General features: G+C 37.4%; 1 protein-coding gene across 1 annotated transcript; it reads left to right on the top strand.

Moving 5' to 3' along the window:
* The first annotated feature begins 1,640 nt into the window (after positions 1 to 1,640).
* LOC308688417 (pyrin domain-containing protein 1-like) lies at positions 1,641 to 3,814 on the top strand. The gene is made up of 3 exons (XM_081361438.1): positions 1,641 to 1,896; positions 2,627 to 2,894; positions 2,983 to 3,814. The coding sequence occupies exons 2-3, from the start codon at positions 2,636 to 2,638 to the stop codon at positions 3,138 to 3,140; spliced, it is 417 nt and encodes a 138-aa protein (XP_081217564.1). The 5' UTR covers positions 1,641 to 1,896; positions 2,627 to 2,635; the 3' UTR covers positions 3,141 to 3,814.
* The last annotated feature ends 7,548 nt before the right edge of the window (positions 3,815 to 11,362 follow it).

The following is an 11,362-nucleotide window of genomic DNA, read 5'->3' as shown; positions in this document are numbered from 1 at the left end:
GGTTTTAACTAAATCATAAATACAATTTGAGAAAAACTAAAAAAATTAGCTGTAACAAATTACATCAATTTTTTTAAGTTAATCCAAAGTAGCATTTTAGAGGGTGTAACACTTACTTTGAGGCAAAGTGAAAACAGAAGGTATAAACTGAAAATCACAATTTTCCATTGGACCAATGCAAATATATATTTTGAATGAATTGCACTGATGTTTCACTTTTTTCAGTGTGTGTGTGTCGTACACACTATGTTGTGTGTGTGTGTGTTATATTATTTTGTGTCTGCAAAACATCAGAGTCAACAATGTTTTCATCATGTAAACTCTTACATGCAAAACACCGTATATGTTATGAATCTTACACGAAATTCACCTTCATCACAGTGTAACCGATGGTAATGGAAAAACGTGTGTCAATGCACCCTGTTTTAGCTTTGCCTTATAAATATAGCTCGTTACCTATAAATATAGCTCATTACTGAATCAAACAAAATATATTCTAAACTTTACCTGTATCGATATGCTAGCTTGATAGTGAGTACTAAAAGCCATCTTATTTGTTTATATTCATAGTGATAAAGTTAGGTATTTTATCACATGTGATTCTGACATGTCACTGCGCTCCTTCCTCTCCTCTCGTCTCAGGTAAATAAATGCGTCTTCCAGCTGAGCCTGAGCGTTTGGCGTCGTGTTTTGGGGGCGTGGCTTTGGAAGGAGCTCAGAAGGGAGGGGGTGAATGGAAATAATTAGCTGTTTACAACAGTTGTGAGAGGTCTACAGACACTCGATTTGTATGCTCTCTTTTTCAGAGTACTTACATTTTAATTATGTATTGGTATATAAAGACAGTTTAAACAAATTTGGAATGTTTTTTTTTTTTTTTTGAAAAATCCTACCTACCCTGCCTTTCAAGGGGTGACATGGATTTTGTATCATTGAAAGAATGTTTCAGGAACATCACACACCTTTAAATAACATTATATTAACATTCAAGAAACTGGACATTTTTATGTTTTTTGGAATGTTAGAAATCAACGTTCCTAGTATGTTGAATTGTTAATCAAAATTAAGTTGAAAGAACCTTAAGGAACATTAAACCTTTTAAAACGCGTTCTTCTAACGTCAAGAAAACTGGGCATTTTTCACATTCCCAGAAATATTTTGAGAACATTCTTTTAACAAAAATCTGTTCGCTGGGTACTAACGCAGACATTGTACATTTGAGTTAAAGATTCGGAGCACTTGATTAGAAAAAAAAAAAAAAAAAAAAGGAGTTCGAAAGTGAAAGTGATTCATGGAATCCGACTCTTTTCCGGGAACCGGATCATTTAGCCGCTTTTCATTCAGACTTTTTTTTTTTTTTTTACATTCAGTCATATTTAGCAATGTTTGGCCTGTGATTGATGTGCAGGCACATATTTGACAGTTATTTGATAGTTTTACCTTACAAATTCTACCTTCTGCCTTTATGTTGACTGTTATGCATCCAAATGCTACTTCATCTTATATTTTATATTATTATTATTATTATTATTATTATATCAGGTATGATCTTTTCGCCACTCTGCTCGACCACACGCAGTGACTGTGTATGTATGTAGGCTATGTTATGTATGTAATGTTGTTATGCATGTTGTGTAGCCAGTATGTGTGTATAGACAGCAGCGGGAAATGTCACAAGTGATCGCACGCACACACACACACACACACACACACACACACACACACACACACACACACACACACACACACACACACACACACACACACACACACATCAAAAGAACGTTCAGTTGTGACTAGCTTGAAATGTGGCTGAGCAGTGTAGCGAAAGGAAACAACACAGTCATCGGAACCACAGAACAAGGAAGCGCCGACGACAACTATACAATCAACTTTGTAAGTACAATATTGGTTTAATTTAACAAGTCTTTCGGTACAGCCTAGATTAGTTTTCACAAGTATTCATGATTTTGAGTCCAGTTAGTAAGTGTGAGTGTTTTCTAACAGGTTTCAAACATGCAGGGGTTAAAGTCGAAAAACACATCCGTTTTAACCATACAAGTTTGAAACCAGACAGAAACCACTTTATAGGCTACTGACAAACATTTGATATATAAATGAGGCGTGTGCGGTCAGACTTTTGAAGAATGATGCGAAGCTCATATATGGGTATACGTCTAGGCTATAGTTGCCATCTTTCCACATATTATGTGATTTTAATTGCAAAGTCAACAATTTTTAATCTCTTTTTAATTTGTTAGTTAGCATGTAAAAATACACGTTCGTAAAAACAAAATTCAATTCAAAAAGGAAATATTCAGCAATTCACACCGATGCATAATGAAAAGACACATAAAATGGAGAACTTACAGTCTTGTTCTGTCATTCACAGTTGCAAATGAGGTTATGCTGTTTTAACTCGAATATCATGATATACGCCATTGTTCTGTATTTTATGCTTATTGTGTGGATGTTTATATTAAACAAATTGACACTGATTCCCCTACTTAGAAACCCACAATAACAGCTTAAACTATGTTGGTTGTATCTTCTGGCCGGCATTGAGGCTGATCGTGCTCCACATTAATCAATATACCATTGTATTTTGTTATATTTTTCCCTAAAGTGACACAAAATGGCTACAACCAAAACAGTGATTTTGGATGCACTTATTGAGCTACTGAAAGACGAGTTCAAAGATTTTAAATGGCGCCTGTCGAACAGTGACAAGTCTATTCCTCGAGGAAGACTGGAGAACGCTGATCGCCACGATGTTGTGGATCTCATGGTGCAGCACTACAACACACCAGATGCCAGGAAGATTGCTGTCAGAACGCTACGCAACATGAAGCAAAATGAGCTTGCTGATCGACTGAAGGGAAAACTTCAGGAAGGTAGGCTATAAGTCGACACTAGATGCATTTGAAGTATTTGATGTGTGATGTTATGCAATCTGAGATTATCTCCGTGTCTGTCCATCAGTTCCAGAGGATGTTCCTGCTGGAGCTGGAGCTTCATCCAGTGGGAAAACTGTAGTGGGTCTGCCTACAGGAGTTTTAGTAAACATAAAATCCAATGGAGGAACCGTAAAGGCCCCTGTTGTTCATGGTTGCAATGTTGGCTCATTGACCTTCAACTAATGCTCAAGGATCTATCTCTCTATCTATCTATTGTAAGGGAATTATGTGAATTTTGAAAGATATTATGAACCTACGAATACACTTCCAGATACATACACACGCACACACTTACACAGAGGCCCGAAGCGCAGAAGACGTATAGGACGCAAGAATGCCCATATATGGGAAACGATGTCGACACCGGAAGCCTCCTTGACTGAGGCAATAGAAGGTTGATGCCACATGATTTAGCTCCTCTGGAAAAAAAAAACAAGAAAATGCATAGGAACAATGTAACCCAGTTCCGTATATATATATGACTGCTTTTTGACTGTTAGTTGTTGCATTTTTTATTTTGATGTCGTGTGCATCCCTGGGGAGAAATTAGCTCTCTTCCAGTCTTCTTTTTGCTCAAATTGCTCTGCTGTATTATCCTAACTTGAATAGCTCGGAGGAGAACATGTTATTTTTTACATCTATTGCTTGAACTGCTTACAAGGTAAAAAGCTTGTGTAATTTTCCACTCATACAGGACTGGTATGCTGAGACTGGATAAGCTGAATTATTATAACCTGTAATCTTTTGATATTTTTGCTATCCATATTCCTCATTGTATAACCAGTATTATAGTATCGTTTGTTCAAAAAAAAAAAATATTTTATAAAGACAAACACTGTTAAGTTTTTTTACTTCAGCTTGCAGTTCTATAAGTAATAGAAAGAGCATTATAGTATATCTTGCAAGACCAAGGACAACAAAGGATCCATGAAAGATTCTGCTGGAGGGTAAGCATGAATTTGATCAATAGGCCTTGTTGTCAATGATTGTTATTGTTTCACGATAGTGTAGGGACACACCTAGATTTACTGGTATAGGTTAAACCAGAGCCATATAGAGAGAGAGTTGCGACAACTCCATTGACAACAATGGAACGCTTTTTTTACAGCAATGGCGGCTCGTAGAGCCTCTCAATAGTTCCCGGAAGTAAAAACAGCGCAGTAGAACAGACCGTTTGTGATGCACTTTTAAAAGGTAAGACGTTTAAAGAATAAGATTGTATATTATCAGTACATCTGAATCAAATAAACTTGTGTGTTAAAGCATGCTAGTTGATTCCGAAGCACTTCCTGGAACTATCTGAGGTCTACGCGAATCACGTGACAACTAAGCATTTTGAACTTCCGTTGTCGCAACTCTCTCTCTCTATGGCTCTGGGTTAAACAAGCTAGTGAGGATTCAATCCTATTCTGACCTGACAGCAAAAACGATGACGATTCTCGGGGCCCATGACTAAGAGGGGGCCCAGAGAAGCCCCCAATAAAATTGTGGTGCTAAAAAAAAATATTTGATAGTAAAAATGATTAACTTTAAATTATTCTATTTGCTGTTTCCTGGTGTCAAAAAAAAATGTATCTGTTTAGGAAACACAAACGTCCGTGGGCCCCTCTCCCCCTCTCGATTATCATAAAATGGTTCAGTCCGCCCAAATTGTATCCAGGCAACACAAACAGCTTGACTTCACTTATAGCGCCGGCAGAATATCAACTTGACAGAAGAGGAAGTGAAAATGCCTCAAAAATCTGGAAGTCAAAAACGGAAAGAGAAAAAAATAAGAGAAGTGAAAGAGGCAAAGGGTCGACAGTATGTTACGATAGAGCAGGGTGCAGCGGGTGCACGGCTTTGCCTCACATGCAGCCGGTGTCGGCATCTTTGTACGAGGCTCCGCCCACTTTCAGCACCCTGCTGCGGTCCACGCTGTTGCACCTGTCTTGCAAGCAGTCTAACTTCATGAACTCTGATAAAAATCCTCTGCCAGCTACTGTACAAACTACTATCAGCTGTTTGTGAGGTTTCAGTGCATCTCTTGAAGATGATGTGGAGTTGTATTATACTACAATGTCCCCTATATTGTCAAATACAGCATGATTCATCTCTGCCAACCATCTTCACATAATACTTTCACATTATCTGAACCAGACCGTCGGCAAAACTCAATTTAAACAGCGCAAAATGACTGCCTGTGGACGTTATAGGTAGAAATGATTATATTTCTGTTTTTATTCACACAGTAAATATTTAAACTAGTTTTAATGAAAATTCATGTAGTTTAAGGAAAAGTCAGGGAGCAGCAAGGCTTTGTGATTTATTTAGACAAAGTTATTGACTATGCAAATTTCAAAACGGTCAAAATGACGCCTTGTTCGTTCTAGTGTTAAAGATAATTACCATAAATTAACCATAGTTACCATAAGTTTAAATGTTGCGGTTAAAATGACTGCTGATGGCCGTTCTTGTGTTAAAAGTGCATGATAAGGGAACTCAATTTTCTCTCCATGTTAGGTCAAGAAAACGCTGGAAAAAATAACAATACACAGTTTTAGTTAAACGTTCAATGCAGTCAAACGCACTTTGTCAAAATCATGCCTCGTTCCAAACAGAGTCAAATGAACCAGCAGCAGCAACTGGTCCGGCTGGGATGGATGGAGTTCAATTGTCTGATTGACTTAAATATATGAGAATGATAGTCAAAATAGGGAGTAATAAAATCACGCACATCCCAGTCAGGTTCGGGTGCTGGATCTCATATAGAATTCAAAGTTACAAAGTAAAGATCCGCACACTGGAGAGCTCCCATTCACAAATTTATTTTAAGTGTAACGTTTCGGGCCTTTACGGCCCTATGTATTTTGATATATTGACATATTTATTCTTTGTATGTATATTATTATTATTATTATTATTTTTTTTTTTGGATGAATATGTTTATATATACATGGGCACGGTGCACAATTGGATGTAATTGTATTTTTTTCTATTTATAATTGTTTTTAAAAATGAATTTGATAATGTGGTGATGTAAACACATGACACGGAGACTAGAAAAGGGCAACTGTTTTGTATTTCCTGTTAGTCTGAGGAAGGGCCGTAAAGGTCCGAAACGTTACACTTAAAATAAATTTGTGAATGGGAGCTCTCTGGTGTGCGGATCTTTAATTTGTAACAATGATAGTCAAAATACCATAAAAGCGCATGATTTTATGTAAATTAATATGAAAAAAGTCTCAGCTGTGTCGGGGGCCCTGTCAAGATTCTTTTCATGGGGCCCAAAATCCTTAGCAACGCCCCTGCTCACCACACTATCTATCAATCTACGAATTGAGATGAAATCCAATTTTCCTCAATCTTTAAACATATTTAAGCGCATGAACATGTAGTAGTAAAACGAGTCAGACACAAGCACAGGATGACTCCAGCAACAAAACAGAGACGCCTCTGAGAAGAACAAGATGTTTTGAAGTGCCAAACAGTCTTTGCATTACCTCACTTGTGATCCTAACATGAAGAAAGAGTGGATGAACTTTATTTTTAAGATCATGTCAGTAAGACAGGGCTTCCGTAGATTTGTCATTAGTATATATACATATATATAAGTAACAGTGTTTTATTTGTATTTTTTTATTTTTTTTTTACTATGTGACTATTGCTTTGTCTGTTTTTAGATCAATTGATATGTACTCACTTTACTTACACTTTACTGAAAATGATGAAGGGTGAATATAAGGATGAAAACATGGTTTGTCGAATACAGTGGAAAAAACAATGGAACATTCATTCATAATTAGTTTACACGAAATACCATTATCCTCAGCTATAACTGTGGAAACTCCAAGTACTTAAACTTTATTTGCCACAACCAAGTGTAAAGCACATGTAATACGCATAAATGTTTCACATTGTTAGCAAATGTTTACAACTATTCACCTTTCTGTACCATCTTCAATTCAACATATGATGTAATAAAATACAGTATTACCTCACAAATACATAAGGAATAAATATAAATAAAGATTATTAATTAACATACTGTTGAAGACTGGATTATCCTTTTTGAGGTGTAGGTTTGTTTTCTCTGATTCAAACATGAATGGCAGAACATCAAAAGTTTTCAAAACAATTCCACATGTGCAATGGTGGGGATGTTGAAAATTATTTTAATATGCAAACCCAATCATAGCAGGCTGCTTACTTGCAAGACTTAACCCTTGTGCATTGTTAGAATTTACATCCTTTCGTTATGTTTGTGGCTGAAAACAGCCACTACTTTAAACTGCTGTAAAAATGTATCAGATAAATATTTTTTTCAAATTTTTTTGCATTAATCTATTAATCAACCTCAGTCCTGCTCAAAAATATTAAATGTTTAAAAAAAATTCAGGATTTTAACTCTTTAATTGCCAAATTCGTAAATGATGTCACTGATTTGGGGGGAAAAAAACACAAAATTACTCATTTTCAATATAAAATGTGATTGTGGACTGGATTTTTTTTACCTTTTATCACAGTCTTGGACATGTCAAAGATTAGAAACAACATTGGTTTTGATGCATTGTTAGTTTTTGTGCAGCATCAGATTTTAACTTTTTCTCCCTCATTTACTGTTCATGGCTGTTTTTGCCCCATTGACTTCCATTATAACCACATTTTTTGATTGCAAAGCCATGACACCATATAATCATGCATTTTTGATTGTTGGTGGTTTTCCCTGTTGGGAAGAGGTAAAATTTGTAATTTTTACTGTTGATAACCGGGTGGCACCATTAACCCTTTAGATAGGCCTGTGCCAAAAAAAAGCTTAGTTTCTGGCTTTTACATGGAGTTATATGGACAGCATAATAAAGTGTGTGTGTGTGTGTGTGTGTGTGTGTGCGTGTGTGTGTGTGTGTGTGTGTGTGTGTGTGTGTGTGTGTGTGTGTGTGAACTCACCTTGATGCGTCTGAGAAAATCAAAATATGCACCTCAGCTCTCAGAACTGCATGGAGTAAACAAAAACAAAGTAAGTGTATTTATGCACCTGCTGCCTTTTGATGGTGAGAAATGCAGACTAAACAAAAACAAAGCAAGTGGATTTAAACGCGTGCATGCAAGCCTGCTGGTCATTTGATGGTGAGAAGAGCAGCAAGCAACATGAGAAAGGGCTTGACTTGTAGTGAAGTTTTAGAGATGATTATGCAGCCTGACCCCTCCAGCGAGCTGCAGGATGTATCGTCTTCTCCCTCTGACACCACAGACTCAGGAGAGTCAGATCCTGATTTGGATGTGGCACCCTCATCATCCTCTCTAGCTTCCACTGAAGGCGAGGAGGATTCGGAGGATCCTGGATCTGGGTGGATTGGGAGAAACGGCGAAGTGTGGTTTTCCACCAACGCGGAGACAACTCCCTTTCTTCAGCCTGCCAGAGGCGTGACTCCAGGGCCGACGCGCTATGCCTTCGCAAGGGTCCAGAACATGGATTCCGTGTTCAATCTGTTTTTTACGGAGGAGATGATTGACCTCATTGTCAGCATGACTTGCGTCAACACATACATGTTTGTACAGTCATACAAACATGTATGACTATGCCTTGTGATGGCATAGCGCGTCGGCCCTGGAGTCACGCCTCTGGCAGGCTGAAGAAAGGGAGTTGTCTCCGCGTTGGTGGAAAACCACACTTCGCCGTTTCTCCCAATCCACCCAGATCCAGGATCCTCCGAATCCTCCTCGCCTTCAGTGGAAGCTAGAGAGGATGATGAGGGTGCCACATCCAAATCAGGATCTGACTCTCCTGAGTCTGTGGTGTCAGAGGGAGAAGACGATACATCCTGCAGCTCGCTGGAGGGGTCAGGCTGCATAATCATCTCTAAAACTTCACTACAAGTCAAGCCCTTTCTCATGTTGCTTGCTGCTCTTCTCACCATCAAATGACCAGCAGGCTTGCATGCACGCGTTTAAATCCACTTGCTTTGTTTTTGTTTAGTCTGCATTTCTCACCATCAAAAGGCAGCAGGTGCATAAATACACTTACTTTGTTTTTGTTTACTCCATGCAGTTCTGAGAGCTGAGGTGCATATTTTGATTTTCTCAGACGCATCAAGGTGAGTACACACACACACACACAAACAGGCGCACATATCTTTGTGGGGACTCTCCATAGACGTAATGGTTTTTATACAGTACAAACTGTATATTCTGTCCCCTTACACTAACCCTACCCCTAAACCTACCCATCACAGGAAACTTTCTGCATTTTTACATTTTCAAAAAAATATCATTTAGTATGTTTATTAACCCATTTCCCTCATGGGGACCGCTGGCTGGTCCCCACAATGGAGGTGATCTCAGGTTTTACTATCCTTGTGGGGCCATTTGGTTCCCACAATGTAATATAAACAAAAACACACACACACACACACACACACACACACACACACACACACACACACACACACACACACACTCTTTATTATGCTGTTATACTCCATATAACTCCATGTAAAAGCCAGAAACTAAGCTTTTTTTGGCACAGGCCTATCTAAAGGGTTAATGGTGCCACCCGGTTATCAACAGTAAAAATTACAAATTTTACCTCTTCCCAACAGGGAAAACCACCAACAATCAAAAATGCATGATTATATGGTGTCATGGCTTTGCAATCAAAAAATGTGCTTATAATGGAAGTCAATGGGGCAAAAACAGCCACGAACAGTAAATGAGGGAGAAAAAGTTAAAATCTAATGCTGCACAAAAACTAACAATGCATCAAAACCAATGTTGTTTCTAATCTTTGACATGTCCAAGACTGTGATAAAAGGTAAAAAAAAATCCAGTCCACAATCACATTTTATATTGAAAATGAGTCATTTTGTGTGTTTTTTTCCCAAATCAGTGACATCAATTACAAATTTGGCAATTAAAGAGTTAAAATCCTGATTTTTTTTTAAACATTTAGTATTTTTGAGCAGGACTGAGGTTGATTAATAGATTTATGCAAAAAAATTGGAAAAAAATATTTATCTGATAAATTTTTACAGCAGTTTAAAGTAGTGGCTGTTTTCAGCCACAAACATAACGAAAGGGTAGTAAATTTGCCTACAGTGTACTGTTGAGTTTTTGAAAAATTTCAAAGCATTTTCCCAAAATATGTGTCAAAATAAGATTTGTCACCAAAAATCATTCCATTTGCTGAAACACAGAAAAAGTTATAGCCAAATTTAGACTAAAAAATACCCCATAGTGGATGAAAACATCCCCAACAGCACATAAGGGTTAAATGTGGCGAGACCATCAAAAGTGTTTGAAAGAGAGAGTCAAAAGCAGGATAGAAAATAGTTTATTGCTTCTAAATTAGATGTTTTTGGTGTAAAAATCTTAACATTTAATAGATGTTACAGGAGGACATCAGAGGGCATTATACATTTATTTATATTATTCTGAACAGTAAACTCTCAGTTGTCAGCTTTCTAAAGATACGGTGGTTATTGTGTGGAATATGAATGACTAATGGCCAGCAACATTTTTATTTCGGGAATGTCATTTACTGTATGCACTTCCTTGCCAAAATGGGCGGCACCTAACAGGATTATAAAGAAAAATACTTATGTTTGTATCTCATATTCATTAAAAACAGTTACAAGCATAGACCTGCCATTTGCACCTTCATGAATGAACACCTGTATGTATATATATATATATATACTGTATGTATATATATATTATTATTATTATTTTTTTTATTTTTTTTACCAGCCAGGAAACATTAAGGAAGAAATCAAAAAAAAAAATTCTAGCATTTCGAGATTAAAGTCGAAACACTACAAAAATAAAGTGTGTGTAAAAAAAAAAATGTGCTTGTGAAGTCGAACTGCCTCAGACAAAATAGAAGATTTTTACTTTTATCTGGGCTTTCAACAAAAGGAAATTCTACAGGTGCTAATCTACCAACATGGCATTAGCATTTGTTTTAGGTTACAAAATACGTTACAAAATATATTCTTCGCCGGAATAGACTTTCCAGGCGAAAACACTTTTAAGACTGGATGGAGTTATCCAGCTTTATATCTGAGGAAATTATGGGATCCGGCCAAATGATTAGATACAGAATGATGCATTTAAAATGTATCCAGAAAGGATTTACGGTGAAGAGGGAGACAGTACGGTTACTGTTAAGTGTTCTCGGCCCAGATGGCGTTGCCTACAGACGAGCATGAAGACATGTAGGCTTCGAGTCAACGTGCCACATAAAGTTTGGACCAGGATTGTGGTGCCTACTCCGGCGGAGTCTTCGTGCTCGTCTATAGGCGTCCTAAAACAAATGCTAATGCCATGTTGGTAGATTAGCACCTAGAATTTCCTTTTGTTGAAAGCCCAAATAAAAGTAAAAAGCTACTATTTAGGTCAGAAGCAGTTCGACTTCACGAGCGCATTTC

The sequence above is a fragment of the Scardinius erythrophthalmus genome (assembly GCF_964197995.2).
Source record: "Scardinius erythrophthalmus genome assembly, chromosome: 3".
Classification (NCBI taxonomy): Eukaryota; Metazoa; Chordata; class Actinopteri; order Cypriniformes; family Leuciscidae; genus Scardinius; species Scardinius erythrophthalmus.
Note: the sequence above shows the minus strand (reverse complement) of the source record. Positions and strands in the feature narration are given on the sequence as shown.

Excerpts from the sequence above, each read along its gene's own strand:
- LOC308688417 (XM_081361438.1), top strand. The coding sequence starts at position 2,636 with ATGGCTACAACCAAAACAGTGATTTTGGATGCACTTATTGAGCTACTG. Across the intron at positions 2,895-2,982 it reads GAAGGGAAAACTTCAGGAAG|TTCCAGAGGATGTTCCTGCT; the intron begins GTAGGCTATAAG and ends TCTGTCCATCAG.